Raw genomic sequence first — 24,790 nt, 5'->3', positions numbered from 1 at the left:
CGGGAGCGGCCACTGCACTCCAGCCTGGGCGACAGAGTGAGACTCCAACTCAAAATAAATGAATAAAAATAAAAAATAAATAAACACTGAGTTGTTAAGGGACTTTGGGAGGGAGAAGAGGGATGCATCCCCAAACCCTTTCTTGAGAAAGGCCAGAGAGCAGTCCTAGTCTTGCACTTCTGGAAGCTGCCACCAGAGGGCAGGCCCTGACCTCACTGCTAGATCACAAACACCCACTCCTCCACCCCACTCCTGCGTGGGTCTGAGGGTCTGTATCAAAAGGAGCCTCCATGCATTAGCAGACTTGAATCCCAGGAGGGCTCCCCAAAGCAAGTAGGCGATCGTTGGCCTCACCAGGCTGAGACTGGCTGCAAGACAGTGGGGGTGAGCATGGGTTCCCATCCTTCCTCCACCATTGAAGTGAGTGACCTTGGGCAAGTTCCTGGAGCTCTCTGAAGCTGGGCTTTGTTTCCCATTTGTAGTGTGGTCTCCATGCCTGCTGGGTGGGGAGTTGTAAGGATCACAACTGAGCATCCCCACATGTGCCAGACTCAGCTTGACACTTCACAGTTAGTCTTTCTTTCTTCTTCCCATGACAGCCCTGGGAGGTGGTCACATTCTCAACAGCTTCAGTCAATGAAGTGAAGAAAACTGAAGCTTAAGGTTAAGCAATTTCTTTTCATTTCTTTTTCTTTTTTTTGAGTTGGAGTCTCACTCTATCACCCAGGCTGGAGGACATTGGCGCATTCCCAGCCCGGCCACTGCAGCCTCGACCGGCTAGGCTCTAGCGAGCCTTCTGCCTCAGCCTTCCAAGTAGCTGGAACTACAGGTGTGTGCCACCATACCCTGCTAATTTTTTTTTATTTGTTGTAGCGATGAGATCTTGCCAATTTACCCAGGCTGGTCTCGAACCCTTGGGCACAGGCGATCCTCCCACCTCGGCCTCCCAAGGTGCTGGGATTATAGGTGTGAGCCACCACGCCCGGCCAGGTTAAGCAATTTCTAAGCTCAAGCTGCTTCCAGTACAATCCACCTTCACAACCCAAGAGCTCAACCACAATATTAAGCTATTTCCTGCCATTTAGCCCTCGCTGCCATCATTCCCATTTTATATTTGAAGAGGGCCTTCAAGAGATAAATGTAATTAATGAAAGTGCTAAACATAGATTCAGAACACGCTAGTAGCTCAAGAAAGGGTGTGGCCGGGTGCAGCGGCTCATGCCTATAATTCCAGCACTTTGGGAGGCCGAGGTGAGAGGATTGCCTGGGCCCATGGGTTTGAGACCAGCCTGGGCAACTTGGTGAGAGCTCATCTCTACAATAAATCAAGAAAAATTAGCTGGGTGTGGTGGCGCGTGCCTGTAGTTCCAGCCACTCTGAAGGCTGAGGTGGAAGGATCGCCTGAGCCCAGCAGGTCGAGGCTGTGGTGGCCATGAGTGTGCTACTGCACTCCATCCTGGGTGACAGAGTGAGACTCCGACTCCAGAAAAAAAAAAGAAAGGGTGTAACTATACCCATTTCTCAAAGTAAAGAATGCACATCCAGACAGACAAGAGTCTACCATGTAGTGTCTCTCCTTGCTCTGCGTATAGGGTGGGCATCTGGGTCAGAAGATTCTGCTTGGTACCACCCTTTTGGAGAGTTCTCTGGCACTCTCATTACAATTTTAAGCATGCAATTTCACCTCTGGAAAGATATCAAGAAAATATTGCGGTCTGGGCTCGGTGGCTCAGCCTGTCATCCCAGCACTTTGGGAGGCCAAGGCAAGTGGATTAGATTGCCTGAGCCCACGGGTTCGAGACCAAAAAATTAAAAAAAATATATTTGCAAGTGTGTGTAGGAAGCCACTTATAAAGATGTTCATTGTAGCATTGTCAATAACAGTAAAAACCTGAAGACATCCCTAATGGTCCCTGAAAGAAGAATAATTAAATAAACCATAGTTACTTTATTTTTTTTTTGAGTTGGGGGTCTGACTTTATCACCCAGACTGGAGTGCGGTGGCACAAACACGGCTCACTGCAGTCTCAACTTCCTTAGCTCAGATGATCCTCCCACCTCAGCCTCCCAAGTAGCTGGGACTACAGGTGCGAGCCACCACGCCTGGCTAATATTTTTATTTTTTGTAGAGCCAGGTCTCGCTATGTTGCCCAGGCTGGTCTTGAACTCCTGGCCTTAAGAGATTCTTTTGCCTTGGCCTCCCAAAGTGCTGGGATTGCAGATGTGAACCACCACATCAGATGTGTAACTTATTTTATGTAATAATGTTTATAGATGCATAGAAAAGGGTCTGATAACAGCGGTTACCCCTGAGGTGCTACCCTTATGTATGATGTTTGTTGTACTGTAATTTTTTTTTTTTTTTGGAGTTGGAGTCTCACTCTGTCACCCCAGCTGGAGTGCAGTGGCTTGCGCACAACCACCCCAGCGTCAATATGCTGGGATCCGGAGATTTTTCTGCCTCAGCCTTCCAAGTAGCTGGAACTACAGGCACGCGCTACCATGGCCAGCTTATTTATTTATTTATTTATTTATTTATTTATTTATTTATTGTAGAGATGAGGTCTCCCCAAGTTGTCCAGGCTGGTCTCGAACCCATGGGCTCAGGCAATCCACTTGTCTCGGCCTCCCAAAGTGCTGGGATGACAGGCTGAGCCACCAAGCTGGGCCCTGTATTGACTGCAGTGCTTGTTGACATATACAAAGGTTTATACACAATACACTAATTATAAAGTATACAGTAGTAAACGCTGGCAAGCTCACCGTTCACAAACTATAACTACTAATAACTCTCACAGGCCTACATGCCTCCATGTCATGCTCTCCGCTTCCTCCCCTTCCATGGCAACCACAGATGCCCACCATCCTTACCCCTGTATTTGTCATTTCTTTCTTTTCTGTTTTGTTTTTTAAATAATACTACCATACACAGCATGTTTAAACAGTAGATAACTTAGTCTTGCTTGGTTTTGAGCACAGTAGATCTGTCACTGTCATCTTCTGGAATTTGTTTTTTCTCTCTCAACTTTTAAAAATACTTTCTTTTATTTAATTTTTTTTTTAAGAAATGGAGGCTAGGCATGGTGGCTCACACCTATAATCCCAGCACTTTGGGAAGTCAAGGTGAGGGCATTGCCTGAGCCCACGGGTTCAAGGTCAGTCTGGGCAACTTGGTAAGACCTCGTCTCCAATAAATAAAAAAATGAGCTGGGGCATGATAGCGCGTGCCTGTAGTTCCAGCTACTTGGAAGGCTGAGGCGGAAGGATCGCCGGAGCCCAGCGGGTCGATGCTAGGGTGGCTGGGAGTGTGTCACTGCTCTCCAGTCTGGGCGACAGAGTGAGACTCCAACTCAAAAAAAAAGAAAAGAAAAGAAATGGAGGTGGTGGTGTGAAAAGAGTCTCCCTATGTTGCTGGTCTTGAACTCCTGGCCTCTAGCGATCCTCCTGCCTCGGCCTCCCAAAGTGCTGATATTACAGGCAAGCCACATGCCAGTCCCTCTCTCTCAACATTATATTGCAAGCCGCATCCATCCTGTCACTGAAGTTGTCTTCCCTTTCACAGCTGCGACCTCCTCGATGTGGACAGGCCATCCTTAATTTACCTCTGGCCACTTAGGTTGTTTGCAGGTGTTTGCTCCAGCAATCGTACACATTTCCCATGGGTCTGTACCCCGAGGTGGGTTTGCAGGATCACAAGAGTGCAAATGAGCAGATTTGAGTGAGGACATCAAACTGTACGAAAAGCAGTGGTGTGTCTGTAACGCTCCCTGTTGACGCTTCCCCTTTCCTCCTTCCACCCAAAACGACCCCAGCCCTCCCGCCGCCAGCGCCCACTCGCCTTTGTTCTCCGGCTTGAGCTCCTCCTGCAGCAGGTCTGTTTGCCGGTTGCCCAGCACGAAGGCGAGGAAGGAGAGGATGAGGGCGTTGAGGATGCCGATGATGGCCAGGATGTACGCCCAGCGCACTGAACAGTCCCCCAGGGAATACTTCCCCGTCTTGGCCCCGCACATGTCCCGGATCGTCTCGGCGTCCCAGCCATCAGGGAAGATCATGCAGCCCAGGACCAGGCACAGAGCTGAGCGGCACGAGCACCGGGCCCACCACACCATTGGGGAGGAAGAGAGAAGGGATCATTACTCCCGGGGGTCTGAGGACACCAGAAGCCTTCCGCAGTCTGGGATGCAGCATTGTCACCGGGCACATCGACACAACCAACACTCAGTGTCCCCACCCCTCCACCATCAAATAAGCTCCTTCTCCAGGAAGTCCTCCCCCAAATATGAGAAAACAGCAAACCCCAGCCACCTCCTTCAGCTCCTCTAGCGTCCTGGCCAGGCTTACCCTCTCCCATCCTTGTCGGGCTTTTTGGATTGGTTTGGTTTTGGCATATGTTTTCTGGGAGCCATTTTCCTTTCATTCAAAAACCTGGAAGTAGGCTCTCATCTACACAGTGGACACTGCCGAGAGCACACACTGTGGCCAAGACAGGGATTAGCCTGGCTCTCCTCCTTACTCAGCTATTAGGACCTTGGGGGACAATGTTGGACCTGAATGGCCTGGTTCTGTCTGTACAATGGAAACCATAGTACTTACCTCACAGGGTGGTTGGGAGGATTGAGTGAAGAAATGCTTGTAAGGCAGCTAGCATAGTCTAGGCACTCACTCAGGTAGTATCTCAAGGGCCTACTGTGTACCAGGTACTTTATGAGGGCCTACAGTGTACCAGGCACTAGACCAGGTTGGGGGCTACTTGGGTACTAGCCTCAGGGAGCTTGCAGTGTAGTAGGGGAGGCGTACATTACAGCAAAATGGTTAGGAAGGCAGGGGCTCAAGCCCCGGCTCAGCTGTTTTCTACATGTTTGACCCTGGGCAAGATCTTTCACCTTTGAGTCTCAGTTTCCTCCTCTGTAAAATGGGGATAATGATGATATTCTCCAGTGGCTGTAAAAATTACAGAAGGCAGCAAATGTAAAGTGCTTGGCCCAATAGGTCCCCAGCAAATCTTAGCTGTCGTCAAAACTAGTCATAACGGTAAGAATGATGACACAAGTAGAAAAATAACGGAGAGAGTTTGGTTTCAGGCGAGGGCAGAGACAGAGAGAGGCAGAAGGGGCAGGCCTTTGAAATGGTTCCCCAGCTAGCACCCACCCCCTCAAGGTTTAGTGACCCCCTCCTCCAGCCCCAGCCCGGAGGGGCTCCTTCCTAGTACAGCCTGGTGGGCGGGACCCAAACCGGAGCCAATCAGCACATTACATTCCTCTGGGAACGGTGATTGGCTGGGAGATGGGGCGCAGGCCACCTCGCAAGCCAATCAGAACCACCGGCATCCAGCCGACCGCCGTGGGTGTGTGGTCTCCTGCTCTGCGAGCTCTGTGTCTGCTGGCTTGATGCTGTATTGTATATGTACATGTATGAATGTAAGTCTTTTTATTTTGTAGAGATGGGGTTTTGCTATGTTATCCAGGTGGGTCTCAAACTCCAGGCTTCAAAACACAATCCTCTGGCTGCGGCCCTCCAAAGTGCTGGGATCACAGTGGGAGCCACGGGGCTTGGCCCTGATGTCTTACTGTCTGTGGGTCCCGTCAGTGTCCGGGTTACTGCGTCTGAGACACAAAGGTTCCAAAGGGATCCGGCTGGAATCGTGAGGCCCTTGACCTCGGGCTAGGCCCCCAGCGTGCTTTACTTGGGTTTTAGATGACAGTGATGGCGAAGAGGGAGTGGTGGTGTTCTGCCCACCGTCCACGTGGCCCATCCAGTCCCAAGGTGGGAAGGGGACCCCAGGCTTCGCCAGCTCCTTCCCGCATCTACCGCGGAAGGGAGCGCTCCCTAGGTCCCAGAATCCTCCTGCCCCGGACTGTGTGGTCCCTCCCCAGCATGACACTGGCGGGGTCCACACCGGTCCTCCCCACGCCCCCAGTGCGTAAGCTTCATCCGAATGTGGAGCTCCCCCCAATACATGCACATGCCTGGTAGTAGGACTTCCTCCCCTCTCCAGTGCCCGCCTCCTCCAAGACAATTCTCTGCTCGAGAGGAACTCACTGCTGCTGAAGGGCTGGGAAAAGAGCTCCAGGCAAAGGGAATGGTAAATGCCAAGCCTTGCGAAGGGGACGAGTTGGGTAAGCTAAAGAATGAAACAACTCGGTGGCTCAGCCTGTAATCCCGCGCCTTTGGGAGGCTGAGGTGAGTGGATTGCCTGAGCCCGCGGGCTCGAGACCCGCCTGGGCAACTTGGTGAGCCCTCATCTCTACAATAAATCAAAAAATCAGCCGGGCGTGGTAGCGCGTGCCTGTAATTCCATCTATTCGGAAGGCTGAGGCGGAAGGATCGCCGGAGCCCAGCAGGTCGAGGCTGCGGTGGCCGGGAGCGGCCGCTGCACTCCGGTCTGGGCGACAGAGTGAGACTCCAACTCAAAAAAAAAAAAAAAGAATTAAACAACTCTGAAGATGCCTGTTAAACGCTTGAATGGAGAGAAACAAGTCTGGAGCTCAGGGAGAAAAAGCAAACCAGGGCTGGAGATGTAAGACTGGGAGCTGTGGGCACTTGTGGGTATTTAAATCCCTGGGGCTGACCGAGCCCAGGCGCACTCCGCCATGAGCAGGCCGGGAAGAGGAGGGGGAACCTGCGGGGAACATTTGGCCATCCATCACCCCATACACCCCTACACTTTGCCAGACCCTCCAGGACCCTATGCAGAGGGGCAGAGGGCCATACACCAAGGACAGGAGCAGGGGAGGGAAGGGGGCGTCTCCAGGGCCTTTCCCCAGGCGATGCGCTCCCGCGTTCCCATCCCCGGGCTCTAAATCTCCAGCGAGAGACAGGATGGGACAGAGCCTGGTGAGGAAGCCACCCCACACCGTCCTGTCGCCTCCTCTCGGGCCCTCCGCTCCCAAGCAGCCAGAGAGACCGGCCCACCGCAGTCAGGAGCATCCCAGTCTCCATGGAAACCGCGCCAGAATCCCGGCGCTCCTGGCTGTGTTTCAGTCCTCCTCCCCTCGAACCTGGACAAGGAGATCTCACGAGGTTTCTTCCCTTTGCTCTCCGCCGGATCTCTGCCTTCCTCTCTCGAGGCGAGTGTCTCCATCCCTTTCCCACCTTTTTCATCTTTCCTTCTCTCCCCCCTCTCTCCTCCCCATCACGCCCCCCACCCCGCCCCCTCACACTGTGCTCAAGTCTCGTCTCAGCCCTCTTTCCCCTCTGTTTAGCTCTCAGCATTTAACGTTCATTCAACACCCCTACTCGTCTCTATTACTTCACTCACTTTTCTCTCTTCTCAGTATCTGTCCCCTACTCTTTCCCTCTGTCTCCCTCTCCCTCCTTCCTCTCTCCTTCTCCCTCTTCCTCTCTCTCTCTTTCTCTCTCCAACCCTCTCCTCGTTTGTACATCCCACAAGTACCTGTCTGAGTGCCCATTACGTGTCAGGCATGTGCAGTGTGTTGGGACTCAGGCAGGTATGGTGTCTGTCCTCAGGAGCAGAGGCACGGGGGAAGGAGTAAAATCAAGTCAACACACACACAGAATAGTTATCCATGCCAAGGAGAGATTTAAAGCAACAGTACCCAAGTTTTTGGCATCAGGGACCAGAAGACACCATGGTCGGGGAGTCAAACCTCGCTGCTAATGTTCACCTGTATTTGCAGCCTCTCGCTAGCGCTCGCTTCGCTGCCTCAGCTCCACCCCAGACCAGCTACAATGCAGGGATGGGGGGGCAGCTGCAAATGCCGCTCACCTCCTGCGGTGAGGCCGGGTTCCTGGGTGAGCCCTGCCTTAACGGAAAACAGACTGAGAGCTGAGACCCAGGAGTAGCAGGGGCAGTCAGAGAAGGCAAGGGCATTCACTCTGCCTCCTTGACTCTGCAGGGCTTCAGAGGGAGGCTACAGGGACCTAGAGGAAACATCAGAAGCCAAACAAATGAAGAAAAGCCCATCAGAGGGGTTTCCTCGGACCTGGGGGAAGAGACAAGAGACCAGTAGAGACAGCCTAGGCCAGGGAAGTGCCCAGGAGGTTCAGCCACCAGGAGTTGGAATGACTGCAGACAAGGCAGGCTTCAGCATTCCCGTCTGCTGGTGAGGAAACTGAGGCTGAGGTCTTGGGATTCCAAGTTCAAGTTTCTTTTGGAAATAATGAGCTGGTTGAAGAGCCAGGGGCTGCAGGGGCACAAACATGGGTGCAGGGTGCAGTGTGAGGTAGGGCTTCTGACATGCAAGCTAGATGGTTCTTTATGGTAGGTTCTTTATGTCCTGTGCATCGTGGGATATCTAGCATCACCCCTGGCCTTTACCCACCACATGCCAGTGGCACCACTGACTCCAGGCATAATTTTTTTTTAAATGCCTCTAGACTTTGCCAAATGTCCCCCATATGGGGAGATTATCCCCGACTGAGAACCACTGGTGTAGGGGCAGGGACCCTAGGTTGGGGCGTCTTCATCCATTACCCTACAGTCCACTGACTTTCACTACTCTGAGTAGCCAGGAGGTATGATGATATTAATATTATTAATAAAGTTATAATGTTAAAAAATAGTATTGAGTGCTTAACTATGTGCCAAGGTGCTAAACTCCTGAGATTTGGTATCTCATTTAATCCTACAAAAACATCTATGAGGTAGGAAAAAAATACTAGTCTCATTATACAGATGAGGAAACAGGGTCAGAGAAACCAAGTATCTTATTCAATGTCACAGCTTGTGAGTAGTGGGATTTGTATTAAAACCAGAGAGGTCCTTACTTAATGTTTTTCTTTGAATATCAAAACAATGTTCTTAAAATTTTAGATCGATAATTTGTGCCTGTCAGATGCTCTGAGCCCAAGGGCTGACCCCTCTTTTTTTTTTTTTAGAGACCCATTGCAAGTGTGAGAGGAGTTAAATCATGACAGCATCAAACTGAGACTTTCTCCTTGAGGTTAAGAAAGAAACTGGAAACGGAACGATGTGCTCACCACTGGCTGCCTGATGCCATCCTGCACGTGTCCCATATTTGGGAAACACATCCCACTTTGTCCTGCCTCCACAGAAGGCTCTACTCCATCCTGCACACTGAGATTTTAGGCCAAGTCAGCTTCCCTCTCTGGACCTCAGTTTCTTCACCTAGATAATGAGGACCATGATATCTGCCCTACCCATTTCACAGAGGTTTTGTGAGAATCAAATGAGAGAAGAGAGGCAGCATGGCAAATTCTTAACGGTGGGGTGGGGGCAGGTCATGCTGACTCCTGGCGGAACAGGAAGAAATCTTGGACAAAAGAGACAAGAATTTTCCAGACATTCAAGAAATGTTGACAGTGGCTGCCTGGGGAAGGAGGTAAGTTTTTTTCTTTTCTTTACCATGTAACCATGGCAGAGACAAATAGTTTGCGACAGTATCTATAAACTTCTTTTTCCTTCATATCAGAATTCCTAAATTTTAGCTAACACCTTGACTGCAGAGAATAAAGACCACATATTCCAACCTTCCTTGCAGTTAGATGTGACCACATGACTTAGCAGAAAAAGCATGCAGACGTGATACAGACTCCAAGGAAATACCTGCATATAAACAGATTTATAAGGATGCTATGGTGGGCTCTGTGTCCTCTTTTTTTTTTTTTTTTTCATTCTTTTCCCCATCTTGCTACCTAGAATGCAGATGTGATGGCCAGGGATTTAGCAGCCACGTTCACCAATGAGGATAAGGGTCACATCCCAGGAGTGGTGGAGCAGAGGGCAACAAGTTGCAAATGGCTTCAGGAGCCACCATACCAGCTCTGGACTGCCTATACCTTGAATGTTTGTTTTACATAAGAAACTAGAATCTCAGGCTGTTAAACCACAATTATTTTGGGTTTTCCCAGCACATGCAGCCAAACCTAGTCCTAATTGATATAATAATGCTTATAATTTTAAAATTTTGTATCATTTGGATTTATTGGGAAAAACCTTTTAACTGTGTTCACTTCTCTGAACCTCCATTTTGTAATCATAGGAATGGTGATACCTACTCTCCAAAGCTGCGAGGTAGGTTGACTGGTCACCATCGTGAACATCAAGTACATCTCCATTGGTCATGACATGTGCGCTCTTATAAATGCACTTACCCCGTGCCTCAACTTTATCCAATGGCTATACCCATGCATGCACATGGAGGATGTATCCAAGGGTGTTTGCTGCAGCACCATCTTTATAGCAAAAGACTGAAAGAGGAATCTGGTTAAATAAGTTATGGTGTATCCATGCCATGCAATACTGCTAATCCATTAAAATGAATGAGGTAGGCCAGGCACTGTGGCTCACGCCTGTAATCCCAGCACTTTGGGAGGTGGAGGCGAGAAGATTGCTTGAGCCCAGGGGTTTGAGACCAGCCTGGGAAACTTGGCAAGACCTCATTTCTGCAACAAATAAAAAAATTAGCTGGGTGTAGTGGCACCCGCCTGTGGTTCCAGTTACCTGGAAGGCTGAGGTGGAAGGATCACCTGAGCCAAGCAGGTCAAGGCTGCAGTGGTCATGAGCAGGCCACTATACTCCAGCCTGGGTGACAGAGTGAGACTCTGACTCAAAAAATAAATAAAAAGCCGGGCTCGGTGGCTCAGCCTGTAATCCTGCACCTTTGGGAGGCTGAGGTGAGTGAACTGCCTGAGCCCGCGGGTTCGAGACCTGCCTGGGCAGGTGAGACCTCATCTCTACAATGAATCAAAAAATTAGATGGGCGTGGTAGCGCATGCCTGTAATTCTGGCTACTTGGAAGGCTGAGGTGGAAGGATCGCCGGAGCCCAGCAGGTGGAGGCTGTGGTGGCCGGGAGCGGCCACTGCACTCCAGTCTGGGCAACAGAGTGAGACTCCAACTCAAAAAATAAATAAATAAATAAAAATAAAGTATATTTAAAATAGATGGTATCATACTGTAGACAATATTCTGTATCTTGATATCCCTTTTATTTCTGAATGCATCTTGGAAAATTTTTCATGATCACATATACAATTGTATCTCATTTTATTTTATTTTTATTTTATTTTATGAGTCAGAGTCCCACTCTGTCGCCAAGGCTGGAGAGCAGTGGCATACTCATAGCCACCGTAGCCTCGATTTGCTGGACTAGGTGATCCTTCCGCCTCAGCCTTCCGAGTAGCTGGAACTAAAGGCATGCGCCTCCTTGCCTGGCTAATTTTTTGATTTATTGTAGAAATGAGGTCTCGCCAATTTGCCCAGGCTGGTCTCGAGCCTGTGGGCTCAGGTAATCCTCTCACCTCAGCCTAAAGTGCTGTGATTATAGGCGTGAGCCACCACGCCCAGTCTTTTTTCTTATGGTAGAGATGAGGTCCAGTTGCCCAGGCTGGTCTCATAGCTTGACAATTCATTCTTTTTGTTTGTTTGCTTGTTTTGAGTCGGAGTCTCACGCTGTCACCCAGGCTGGAGTGGCACGCTCATGGCCACCACAGCTTCGACCACATGGGCTCAGGCAGTCCTCTCACCTTTAACTCCCAAAGTGCTGGGATCACAGGCGTGAGCCACCATACCTGGCCAATAGACTTTATTTTTTAGAGAAGTTTGAAGTTCACAGCAAAATTGAACAGAAAGTTCAAAAATTTCCTGTAGACACCCTCCTCTTCCCCACATCCACAGCCTCTCCCCACCACTATCAACACCCCTGTCAGAGTGGCACATTAATTACAGCCGATGAACCAACATTGACACATTATCACCCAAACACCATAGATTACATTAGAGTTCACTCTTGGAGCTGTACACTCTATGAGTTTTGACAAATGTACAATGGCGTTTATCTGCCATTGTAGAAGCATACAGAGTAAAAATGCTGCACTAAACATCCTTTGTGCTCTGCCGGTTCATCCCTACCTCCCCTCAACCCCTGGCAACCACAGATCTTTTCACTGTCTCCATAGTCTTGCCTTTTCCAGAATGTCATGGAATCATACAATATGTAGCCTTTTCAGACTGGGCTTCCTTCACTCAGTCATATACATTTAAAGTTCCTCCATATCTTTTCATAGCTTGACAATTCATTCTTTTCGTTTGTTTGTTTGTTTTGAGTCAGAGTCTCATGCTGTCACCCAGGCTGGAGTGGCACGCTCATGGCCACCACAGCCTCGACCTGATGGACTCAGGCAATCCTTCCACTTCACCCTCTAGGAAGCTGGAACTACAGGTGTGCATCACTATGCCTGGCTAATTTTTTGGATTTATTGTAGAGACGAGGTCTTGCCAAGTTGCCCAGGCTGTACTTGAACCCCTAAGCTCAGGCAATCCTCTTGTCTCCACCTCCCAAAGTGCTGCGATTACAGGTGTGAGCCACCACGCCTAGCCAGTTCTTTTTAAAATTTCCTTTCCTTTTCTTCCTTCCTTTCTCTTCTTCTCATCTTTTTTTTTTTTTAATTGTAGAGATGAGGTCTCACCATGTTGCCCAGGCTGGTCTTGAGCCTGTGGGCTCAGGCAGTCCTCTCGCCTCTGCCTCCCAAAGTGCTGGGATTACAGGTGTGAGTCACTGTGCCTGACTTTTTTGTTGTTGTTGTTGTCAAGGTCTCACTCTATTGCCCAGGTTGGAGTGCAGTACCATATAGCTTACTGCAGCCTCCAATTCCTGGGCTCAAGTGATCCTGCTGCATTAGCCTCCCAAGTCACTATGACTACAAGTGTGTGCCACCACGCCTGGCTTTTTTTTTTTTTGTAGAGACAAGGTCTTGCTATGTTACCCAGGCCAGTCTCACATACCTGGGTTCCAGTGATCCTCCTGCCTCCACCTTCCAACTCCACCTCCCAAATGCTAGGATTACAGATATGAGCCACCACGCCTAGCCAGATACTTCATTTCTTAAGTTCTGATCTTAGTGGGAAAACTTCCAGCTTCTCATCATTAAATATGATGTTAATGGCACATCTTTTGTCAATTTAAGAAAGTCCCTTCTATTCCTAGTTTACTGAACATTTCTATTGAGAATAGGTGTTGGAGTTCATCAGATGCTTTCTCTGAATCTACTGATATAATCAAGTGATTGTTCTTTCTTAGCCTACTGATGTGATGGATTACATTAATTGATTTTCTGCTGGGTGTGGGCGTTAGTGCCTCTAATCTTAGCACTTTGGGAGGCTGAGGCAGAAAGATCACTTGAAGCCAGGAATTCAAGATCAGCCTAGGCAACAAAACAAGACCCCATCTCTACAAAATTAATTTTAAAAAATTATCTGGAGCCGGGCTCAGTGGCTCAGCCTGTAATCCCAGCACTTTGGGAGGCTGAGGTGAGTGGACTGCCTGAGCCTACAGGCTCGAGACCTGCCTGGGCAACTTGGCAAGACCTCATCTCTACAATAAATCAAAAATTAGGTGGGCATGGTAGCATATGCCTGTAGTTCCAGCTACTTGGAAGGCTGAGGCGGAAGGATCACTGGAGCCCAGCAGTTCGAGGCTGCAATGGCCGGGAGTGGCCACTGCACTCCAGTCTGAATGACAGAGTGAGAATCCAACTAAAAAATAAATAAATAAATAAATAAAAATAATAAAAATTATCTGGGTGTGGTGGCATAGGCCTATAGTTCCAGCCACTTTGGAGGCTGAGGTGAGAGGATAACTTGAGCCCAGGAGTTTGAGGCCGCAGTGAGCTTTGATCACACCACCGCATTCCAGCCTGGGAAACAGAGTGAGATTCTGTCTCAAAATACATGTATATGTCCATAATTTTCTAACGCTTAACCAGCCTGGCATACCTAGGATAAATCCCACTTGGTCACGGTGTATCATTCTTCTTATATATTATTGGATTTGATTTGCTAATATTTTGTTGAGGATTTGGCATCTATGTTCATGAGAGATGTTGGTCTGTAGTTTTATTTTTCCTTGTACAGTAAGTCCCCTACATACGAACGAGTTCCATTCTGAAAGCACATTTGTAAGTCCAATTTGTTCATAAGTCCAACAAAGTTAGCCTAGGCACCCAACTAACACAACCCACTGTGCGGTACCAGCTATACCACTGCTTTTATGCTTGCTTCCGGACTTCCTGGGTTTGAAGTAAAGACACTGTACTAATGTACTCTATACAGTACTCTACAGTAAAGTACACACAAGTACAACCACTTGTAAAGGATGCATGCATGTGACAATGTATGCCAGACACGTGAACTAATTTATGTGATTGGACAAGTGAATGCACATTTGCATCTTTGAAAGTTTGCAACTTGAAGGTTTGTATGTAGGGGACTTACTGTAATGTCTTTGGCTATGGTAGCAAGGTAATGCTGGCCTCATAAAATGAGTAGGAGTCTCACTCTGTCACCCAGGTTGGAGTGCAGTGGCACAGTCACAGCTACCACAGACTTGACCTGCTGGGCTCAGGAGATCCTTCCACCTCATTCTTCCAAATAGCTGGAGCTACACAACTGCGCCACCACACCCAGCTAATTTTTTGACTTATTGTAGAGACAAGGTCTTGCCAAGTTGCCCAGGCAGGTCTCAAACTCCTGAATTCAGGCAATCCTCTTGCCTTAGTTTCCCAAAGTGCTGGGATTATAGGCGTGAGCCACTGTACCCAGCTACTTCTATTTTCTAAAAAAAGAAAATAGAGAATTATAATTTCTTCCTTTAATGTTTGGTAGGATTTATTAGTGAACCCATCTGTGCCTGGTGCTTTCTGTTTTGGAAGGTGATAAATTACTAATTCAATTTTTCTGATAGATGTAGACCTATTTAGGTTGTCTATTTCTTCTTCTTTTTAAATATTTTATCTTAAAGACATGGAGTACAATTCAGGATTAGGTATACAAGTGAGTTTATTTCTTTTTGTATGAGTTTTGTTTTTTTTTTTAGTGGGAGTCTCACACTGTCGCCCAGGCTCAGGCAATCCTTCTGCCTCAGTCTTCCAGTAGTTGGAATTACAGGCATGTACCACCATGCCCAGCTAATTTTTTTAATTTATTGTAGAGACAAGGTCTCGCCATGTTGCCCAGGCTAGTCTCAAACCCCTGGACTCAGGCAATCCTCTTGCCTCCACCTCCCAAAGTACTGAGATTACAGGCATGAGCCACTGTGCCTGGCTTTTGTATGAGTTTTAACAGATTGTGTCTTTCAAGGAATTGGTCCATTTCAACTAGATTATCAAATTGTGGTCATAGAGTTGTTAAAATATTCCTTTATAATCCTTTTAATGTATGTGGGATCTGTGATAATACTTTTTCATTTATTTCTGATATTAGCAATTTAAGTTCTTGTTTTCTCTCTCTCTCTCTCTCTCTCTCTCTCTCTCAACCTGGGTAGAAGCTTGATTTGATTTGAATGATCTTTTCAATGATTCAGCTTTGGCTTCATTTATTTTCTTTTCTGATTTTCTGTTTTCAATTCAACTAATTTGTGCTCTAATTTTTATTATTTCTTTTGCTTGGTTAGGATTTAATTTGCTTTTCTTTTTCCTAGCTTCCTAATATGGAAGTTGGAATGATCTTTCTTCTTTCCTAATATATACATTCAATGCTATACATTTCCCTCTAAGCACTGATTTTATGGCATTCCACAAATTTTGATATTATATTTTCATTTTCATTCAATTTATAATATTCTAAAATTTCTCTTGTGATTTCTTGTGTGTGTGTGTATGTGTGTGTGTGTGTGTGTGTGTGTGTGTGTGTGTGTGTGTTTGAGTAGGATTCTCACTCTGTTGCTTAGGCTGGAGTGCAGTGGCATGTTCATGGCCACCGCAACCTTAACCTGCTGGGCTCAGGGGATCCTTTCACCTCAGCCTTCCAAGTAGCTGGAACCACAGGTTTGTGCCACCACGCCTGGCTAATTTTTTTATTTGTTGCTCAGGCTGGTCTTGAATCCCCAGACTCAGGCAATCCTCTTGCTTTGGCCTCCCAAAGTGCTGGGATTATAGGCATGAACCACTGCACCTGGCCCTTCTTTGTGTTATTTAATCTCCAAGCATTTTGGTATTTTCCAGTTATCTTTCTATTATTTATTTCTAGTTAACTCAACTGTGTTCTGAAAGCACACATTGTATGATTTCTGCTTTTTTTTTTTTCAGTTGGAGTCTCACTCTGTCGCCCAGACTAGAGTGCAGTGGCCGCTCCTGGTCACGGCAACCTCGACCTGCTGGGCTCCGGCGATCCTTCCTCCTCAGCCTTCTGAGTAGCCGGAATTACAGGCATGCGCTACCACACCCGGCTAATTTTTTGATTTATTGTAGAGATGAGGTCTCGTTGCCCCAGGCGGGTCTCGAACCCGCGGGCTCAGGCAATCCACTCACCTCAGCCTCCCAAAGGCACGGGATTACAGGTTGAGCCACCGAGCCCGGCTGATTTCTGCTTTTTGTTGTTTGTTTGTTTTTTAGACATAGGGTCTCACCCTGCTGCCCAGGTTGGAGTACAGTGGTGTGATTATAGCTCACTGCAACCTTGAACTTCTGGGCTCAAGCAATTTTCCCACCTCAGCCTCCTGAGTAGCTGGAACTAGGTACACACCACCACACCCAGTCATTTTTAAATATTTCTTTGTAGAGGCAGAGTCTTGCTATGTTGTTCAGGCTGGTCTTGACCTCCTAACCTCAATGATTCTCCTGCCTTGGCCTCCCAAAATGTTGGGATTACAGAAATGAACTACAGTGCCCAGCCTGATTTCTGTTTCTTAAATTTGTTAAGGTTAAAAATTTTTGTTTTTAAAATTTTTTGATCCAGAATGTAATCCTGGTGAATGTTCCATGTGAGCTTGAGAAGAAAGTGTTTTCTGCTGATGTTGGATGAAGTAGTTCACAGATGCCCAATATATCCATTTGATTAATGCTGTTGTTGAGTTCAATTCTGTCCTTACTGATTTCCTGCCTGTTGGATCTGTCTACTTCTGGTAGAGGGGTGTTGAAGTTTCCAACTACAATAGTAGATGCATCTATTTCTCTTTGCAATTCTATCCGTTTTTAGCTCATGTATTTTGACACTATGTTGTTAGGGTACATATGCATTAAGGATTTTATGTCTCTTGGAGAATTGATTCCTTTATCGTTTGGCTGTTTTTATTCTTGATAACTTGATTTGCTCAGAAGTCTGAAATTCATAGAGCTATCTGAAATTCATAGAGCCATTCCCACTTTATATTGATTAGTGTTAGCATGGTATATCTTTCTTCATTCATTTACTTTTAATTTATATGTGTCTCTTTTTTTTTTGAGCTGGAGTCTCACTCTGTCACCCAGGCTGAAGTGCAGTGGTACACTCATGGCCATCATAGCCTCAACCTGCTGGGTTTAGGCAATCCTTCCGCCTCAGCCTTCCAAGTAGCTGGAACTACAGGCACACGCTACCACACCTGGGCTTATTTTTGGATTTATTGTAGAGACAAGGTCTCACCAAGTTGCCCAGGTTGGTCTCAAAACCCCAGACTCAGGCAATCCCCTTGCCTTGGTTTCCCAAATTGCTGGGATTATAGGCTGAGCCACTGTGCCCAGCCTATGTGTCTTAATATTTAAAGTGGGTTTCTTAAAAGACAAAATATAACTGGGTCTTGCTTTTTGATCAGTTTTGACAATACCTGTATTTTATTTTATTTTTTTTTAGTTGGAGTCTCACTTTGTCACCTAAGCTGGAGTGCAGTGGCACACTGCTGCCACAACAGCCTCAAACCCCTGGGCTCAGGCAATCCTCTCACCTCTGCCTCCCATAGTGCTGGGAGTACAGCCAACATACCCAGCCAATGCCTATATTTTAATTGATGCATTTAGACTATTAATGTTCACAATGATCATTGATATAGTTGGATTAACAGCTGCCATATTTGTCACTGTTTTCTATTTGTTGCCCTTGTTACTTGTTACTATTTTCATCTTCCACTCTCTTGTTTTTTGTGGTTTTAATTGAACATTTTATATAATTCTATTTTCTCTTCTTCCTTAAACTATCAGCTACTCTTTTTTTTTCTTTTTAAAGTAATTTTCCTCAAGTTTGCAATGTATATTTTCAATTAATCCAAGTTCACTTTCAAAGAACATGACACTACTTCACAGGTAGTACAAGTACCTTATAATAAAAAATAACTCTTGGCTGGGCTCGATGGCTCAGCCTGTAATCCCAGCACTTTGGGAGGCTGAGGTGAGTGGATTGCCTGAGTCCGCGGGTTCGAGACCCACCTGGGCAACTTGGCGAGACCTCATCTCTACAATAAATCAAAAATGAGCCGGGCATGCCTGTAGTTCCAGCAACTCGGAAGGCTGAGGCGGAAGGATCGCGGAGCGCTGCAGGTCGAGGCTACAGTGGCCGGGAACGGCCACTGCACTCCAGTCTGGGCGACAGAGTGAGACTCCAACTCAAAATAATAATAATAATAATAATAATAATTCTTTTTATTTTTCTGGTGGAGATGAGGGTCTTGTTATGTTGCCCAGGCTGGTCTTGAATTCCTGGGCTCAAGCAAGTCTCCTGCCTCAGCCTCCGAAAGTGCTAGGTTTACAGGCATGAGCCACTGTGTTCAGCAAAAAATAATCACAATTCCTCCTTCCCCTCCCTTGTATCACTGCTGTCATTCATTTCACCTTATATTGTTTCAATAATTATTTTGAATGAACTGTTATCTGCTAGATCAATTAAGCATAAGAAAAACAAAAGTTTTTATTTTGCCTCGCTTATTCTTTCTCTAATGCTTTTTCCTTCCTTGTGTAGATCTATGTTTCTGACCTATATTGTTTTTCTTCTCCCTGAAGAACTTCTTTTAACACTTTTTGAAGGCAGGTCTACTGGCAACACATTCCTTCAATGTTTGTTTGCCTGAGAAAGTCTTTATTTTTCCTTCACATTTTTTTTTCGTGGGGCAGGGTCTCACTCTTGCCCAGACTGGAGTTTAGTGGCACGATTGTGGCTCACTGTAACTTCCACCTCCTGGGCTGAAGGGAATCACTCTTCTCAGCCTCCCAAGTAGCTGGGACTACAGGTGTATGCCACCACGCATGGCTAATTTTTTGTAGAGACCAAGTCTCAGTATGTTGCCTAGCCTGTCTCAAAATTCTAGGCTCAAGCAATCCTCCCACCTTGGCCTCCCAAAGTGCTGAGATTATAGACATGAGCTGCCATTCCTGGCCTCTCCTTAATTTTTGAAAGATGATTTCACAGGACATAGAATTCTAGGTTGGTGAGTTTTTTGTCTGTTTTTTGTTTTTCTCTCAACACTGTAAATATTTCACTTCACTCTCTTCTGGCTTAAAGGGTTCCTGAGAAGAAGTTGGATGTCATTCTTTTTCTTTTTTTTTCTGTCGTGTTAGAATCTCACTCTGTTGCCCAGACCGAAGTACAGAGGCACAATCATGGTTCACCACAACCTCAACCTCCTGGGCTCAGGCACTTTTTCCACCTCAGCCTACTGAGTACCTGGGATTACAGATGTGCGCCACCATGCCTGGATGATTTTTTGATATTTTGTAGAGATGAGGTCTTGCTATATTGCTTAGGCTGGTCTTGAACTCCTGGGCTCAAGCAGTCCTTCCACCTTGGCCTCCCAAAGTGCTGAGACTACATGCATAAGCAACTGCACCTGGCCCAGATGTAATTCTTACTTTTTCTTTTTTTTTTTTGAGTTGAAGTCTCACTCTGTTGCCCAGACTGGAGTGCAGTGCCACACTCCCAGCCACCACCTGCTGGGATCTGGTGATCCTTCCGCCTCAGCCTTCCGAGTAGCTGGAACTACAGGCACGTGCTACCACACCTGACTACTTTTAAAAATTTATTAATTGTAGAAATGAGGTCTCGCCAAGTTGCTCGGGCGGGTCTCGAACTCGTGGGCTCAGGCAATCCACTCACCTCAGCCTCCCAAAGCGCGGGATTACAGCCTGAGCCACTGAGCCCGGCTTATTTTGCTTTTCTATAAGTAAGGTAGGGGGGGTTTTTTTGTTGTTGCTTTTGGGGTTTTTTTTGTTTTGTTTTGTTTGTGAGTTGGAGTCTCACTCCGTCACCCAGGCTGGAGTGCAGTGGCATGCATGTTCATAGCCACCCCAGCGTCGACCTGCTGGGCTCAGGCAATCCTTCTGCCTCAGCCTTTCAAGTAGCCAGAAAGGCACACGCTACCATGACCAGCTAGTTTTTTGATTTACTGTAGAGATGAGGTCTCACCAAGTTGTCCAGGCTGGTCTTGAACCTGTGGGCTCAGGCAGTCCTCTCACTTCGGCCTCCCAAAATGCTGGGATTTCAGGTTTGAGCCACAACAGCCAGCCAGGGTTTTTTTTTCCTTCCAACTTTTTTCAGAATTCTTCATTTTGTTTGATTTTCTCTAGTTTTAATATGATATGTCTAGGTGAGGGTTTTTGTTGTTGTTGTTTTAGCATTTCGTCCTGCGTGGTGTTCTCTGAGATTCCCAGATCTGTGATGTGGTGTCTGACATTAATTTGGGGAAAATTCTCAGTCACTATTGTTTCAAATATTTCTTATGTTTCTTTCTTTTGCCTCTTTTTGGTATTCTAAATATGCACACATTATACCTTTTGTATCTGTCCTATAGTTCCTAGATGTTCTAATCTGGGTTTTTTAGTGTTTTTCTCTTTGCTTTTCATTTTTAGAGGTTTCTATTGGAATATTCTCAAACTCAGAGATTCTTTCCCTACTTATGTCCAGTCTACTAAAAAGCATTCCTCACTTCGTTTATAGTGTTTTTGATTACTAACATTTATTTTTGGTTCCTTCTTAGAATTTTCATCTCTCTGCTTACATTGCCCATCTGCTCTTGCATGCTAATTTCTTTGTTAGAGCCTTTGCATATTAATGATAGTTGTTTTAAATTCTTAGTTTGACAATTCCAACATCCTTGCCATAATTGACTCTGGTTCTGACGCTTGTTCTGTCTCTTCAAACTGTGTTTTTGCCTTTTAGTATGCCTTGTAATTGTTTTCTTGATAGGCTGAAATAATGTCCTGGGTAAAAGGAACTGCTGTTAATAGGCCTGTAATGATGTGGTGGTAAGATGTGGCGTGACAGGAGGCATTCTAAAGTCCTATGATTAGGCCTCAGTCTTTTAGTGAGCCTGTGCCCCTGGCCTGTGAACTTCACAAGTATTTCTCAGCTGTTTATTTTTCTTCTTTCTCCTTAAGTGGAACAGGATGGCTAGAGGAAGGTGGCGATTCCTATCCCAATTCAGTTATGCTCTGATAATACCCTGGCAGCTTACTTAGTTTCTCCTGAGGACAGATCTTGTCAAGAAGAAGAGTGCTGATATGTTTCAAAACTATTCTTTTCCCCCTCCCCCCGTCAGAAGCATGAGAGGGCTGTTCTCCAATATCTGCTGTGAGAACTTGGTAGAGCTCCAGAAGGTAAAACTCACAAAAGTATGGGGGCTCCCCAATGACTGAGTCCCAGTGAAATTTTTAATCTCTCAGACTTGTCCACACCAAACCTCCAGCAATTTGTCAATTACAGTTTAGTTTCTCCTGCCTGGGCACTAGTTCCCACAAAGGGTTCTGCTGGCAGGTTTCTGCTCTAGTCAGTTGTAATTTTCTGTACCTGCCCATCTGTATCTCCAATTTTGAGGACACTAATTTGCTCTGTGACCTCAATTCTCTTATAAATATAACAAAGACTGTTAATGTTTCAGTTTGTTCAGTTTTTTACTTGTTAAGATAAAGTAGCAAATTTTAAGCTTCTTACATCTCTAATTAGAAACCAGAAGTCCACCCATCTATGTTTTTATAAAAAAGACATGTTCAATTTCTTTCCAGTGAGAAAGAATGGGTAGCACTATAAGGAATGAGACAGCAAACTTTCTGAGATATGATGTTAACTGGAAAAAGAAATCATACTTTTTAAAAAAATCAGACATGTTTTCAGAGTTTTCTATGTGCCAGGCACTATTCTGACTACTTATGTATATTAATTTGTTATTATCCCCTCCTTTTGTTTTTGAGTTGGAATCTCACTCTGTCCCACTGCTGAAATGCAGTGGCATGATCGTGGCTCACCACACCCTGGACCCCCTGGGCTCAGGTAATTCTTCCACTTTAGCCTACCAAGTAGCTGGGACTACAGGTGTGACCCACTATGCCTGGCGAATTTTTTAAACTTTTTTGTAGAAACAAGATGTTGCCATGTTGCCCAGACTGGTCTTGAACTCCTAGGCTCAAGCGATCCCCCCACCTAGGCCTCCCAAAGTGCTGGGATTACAGGTGTAAGCTACCATGCCCAGACTACCCCCCATTTTTGCAGATGAAGAAACAGACCCAGAGAGGTTAAGTGATGTGTCCAATATCACAGAGCTAGAGGTAAGTAAGCTGGGAGTCAGTCCATGCTCTTAATGCTCTTAACCACCTCTCCTTTCTGACATCATAAGCAGGTTGGAAGACCATACATAGGCGTGAACCCCTCTTGTTATAAAAATTAGGAGGTGATATATATATACATACATTGGAATATTATTTGGCTTTAAAAAAGAAAGGAGATTCTGACACATGCTTCAACATGAATGAATCTTGAAGACATTTTGCTAAGTGAAATAAGTCAGTCACAAAAGGACTAATACTGTATGACTCGTACATGTGGTACCTACAATAGTCAGATTCAGAAGACAGATGGCAATATGGTGGCTACCAGGTGCTGGAAGTAGGGAAGAATGGAGAGTTAGTGTTTACTGGGTACAAAGTTTCCATTTTACAAGATTTAAAGCATCTGGAGGTGGATGGCAGTGCTGGCTGAAAAATAATGTGAACATACTTTTTTTTTCCTGCTATTGTTTTTAGTTGGGGTCTCACTCTGATGCCCAGCCTGCAGTGCAGTGACACAATCACTGCTCATTGTAGCCTCAAACTCCTGGGCTCAAGCAATCCTCCTGCCTCAGCCTCCTGAGTAGCTGGGACTACAGGTGCACACCACCATATCCAGTTAATCTTTATTTTTATTTTTTGTAGAGATGAAGTCTTGCTATGTTGCCTAAGCAGGTCTTAAATTCCTGGGCTAAAGCAATCATCCCACTTTGGACTTCCAAAATGTTGGGATTACAGATGAGCCACCACGCCTGTCAGTATATTTTAACATGGCCAAAATGGTAAATTTTATGTTATGTGTATTTTATCTCAATTTTTAAATATTTTTATATTTTTTATTTTAAAGATGTGAGGTACAATTCAGGATTAGGTATACAAGTGGTCATCGTATTGGTAAAGTTTGGACCTCCCTTTGGTCCCCACTTTGCCTGGTTTGAGACCAGATACCCTTATTGACCGCTACTGCCAATTCCTTTCTTATAGTATTATGGTAAATGTTCAAGTTCTAACCCCTGATACCTATGAATGTGATCTTATTTGGAAATAGAGTGCTTGCAAAAAGACAAGATAAGTCCATTATGGTAGGTTCTAAATTCAGTCCCTGGTGTCCTTACAAGAAGATAAGACACACACACACACTCACACTGACACATACACACATACACACACACACACACACACACACACACACACACACACACACACATGAAGACCAGAGATTGGGGCTATAAGTCAGAGAACACCAAGGATTGCTGATAGTGAACGGAAAATAGAAGAAGCAAGGAAAGATTCTCTCCTAGAGTCATCTTCAGAGGGAACATGGCCACACCAACACCCTGATGTTGGGCTTCTAGCCTCCAGAACCATGAGAATAAATTTGTGTTGTTTCAAGCAAAAAAAAAAGGAGGGGAGGAGATGGAAGAGAAGAGAAGGAAGAAGTAACAGGAGCACACATATGATAACATGATGTACCTGCCTCATGGACATGTATGTAAGTGTGCAGAAAATCACTGGGGAAAGTAAAAACAAAGTTTGTAAAAGTAGTATCCTCAAGGCAGGGAGGAGGTGGGAACTTTAACCTTTTTATAATGTGTCAGCTTTTTAGAGTGAATGCATTCATATGTTACTTGAGAAATTTAGAAATATAATTTTTAAAATTGCTTTTTAAAGACTATATATTATGTCTATATCTATATCTTTATCTATATCTATACACATACACATACACATACACAGGCAGATACCAGGGATATTGTGGGTTTGGTTCCAGACCACTGCAATAAAGCAAGTGATGTTAATGTTTTGGTTTCCCAATGCATACAAAAGTTATGTTTACACTATACTGTAGTCTATTAAGTGTGTAATAGTTTTATGTCTAAAATAATGTATAGACCTTATTTTTAAAATACTTCACTGCTAAAAAATGCTAATATTCACCTGAGAGAGAGTTCAGAGAGTCATCATCTTTGTGCTGGTGGAGGATTTTGCCTCAATGTTAATGGCTGCTGGCTGATGAGGGTGGAGGTTGCTGAAGGCTGGGGAGTTGTGGAGATTTCTTAACACAAGGCAGCAATGAAGATTCCATATCAGTTGACTCTTCCTTTCACAAGAGAGTTCTCTGCAGCATATAATGTTGTTTGATAGCATTCTACCCAGAGTAGAATTTCTTTCAAAATGAGAGTCAGTCCTCTAAAACTCTGCTGCTGCTTTATCAACTAAGTTTAAGTAGTATTCTGAGTTTTTTGTTTTCATTTCAATAATGTTCACAGCATCTTCACCATGAATAGATTTAATCTCAAGAAACCACTTCCTTTGCTCATCCATAAGAAGCAACTCCTCGTCTGTTAAAGTTTCATGATGAGATTGCAGCAGTCACACCTTCAGGCTCCACTTCTAATTCTAGTTCTTTTGCCATTTCCACTACACCTGCAGTACTTCCTCTACTGAAGTTTCAAATCCATCAAAGTCATCCATGAGGGTTGGAATCAACTTCTTCCAAATTGCTGTTAATGTTAATATCTTGACCTTCCATGAATCTCAATTGTTCTTAATGATATCTAGAATGGTGAATCATTTTAGAAGGTCTTCAATTTA

At 45.5% G+C, this 24,790-nt stretch overlaps 1 protein-coding gene across 1 annotated transcript in view; it reads right to left on the bottom strand.

Moving 5' to 3' along the window:
• LHFPL4 (LHFPL tetraspan subfamily member 4) overlaps window positions 1–24,790 on the bottom strand; it is a 45,330-nt gene that overhangs the window by 2,249 nt on the left and 18,291 nt on the right. Inside the window, exon 2 of the mRNA XM_008069643.1 lies at window positions 3,839–4,075. Coding sequence (XP_008067834.1) covers window positions 3,839–4,075 — 237 coding nt within the window. The remainder of the gene's footprint in view (window positions 1–3,838; window positions 4,076–24,790) is intronic.

The sequence above is a fragment of the Carlito syrichta genome, unplaced genomic scaffold, assembly GCF_000164805.1.
Source record: "Carlito syrichta isolate Samal-C Ts95f unplaced genomic scaffold, Tarsius_syrichta-2.0.1 Scaffold312152, whole genome shotgun sequence".
In the NCBI taxonomy this organism is placed as follows: Eukaryota; Metazoa; Chordata; class Mammalia; order Primates; family Tarsiidae; genus Carlito; species Carlito syrichta.
Note: the sequence above shows the minus strand (reverse complement) of the source record. Positions and strands in the feature narration are given on the sequence as shown.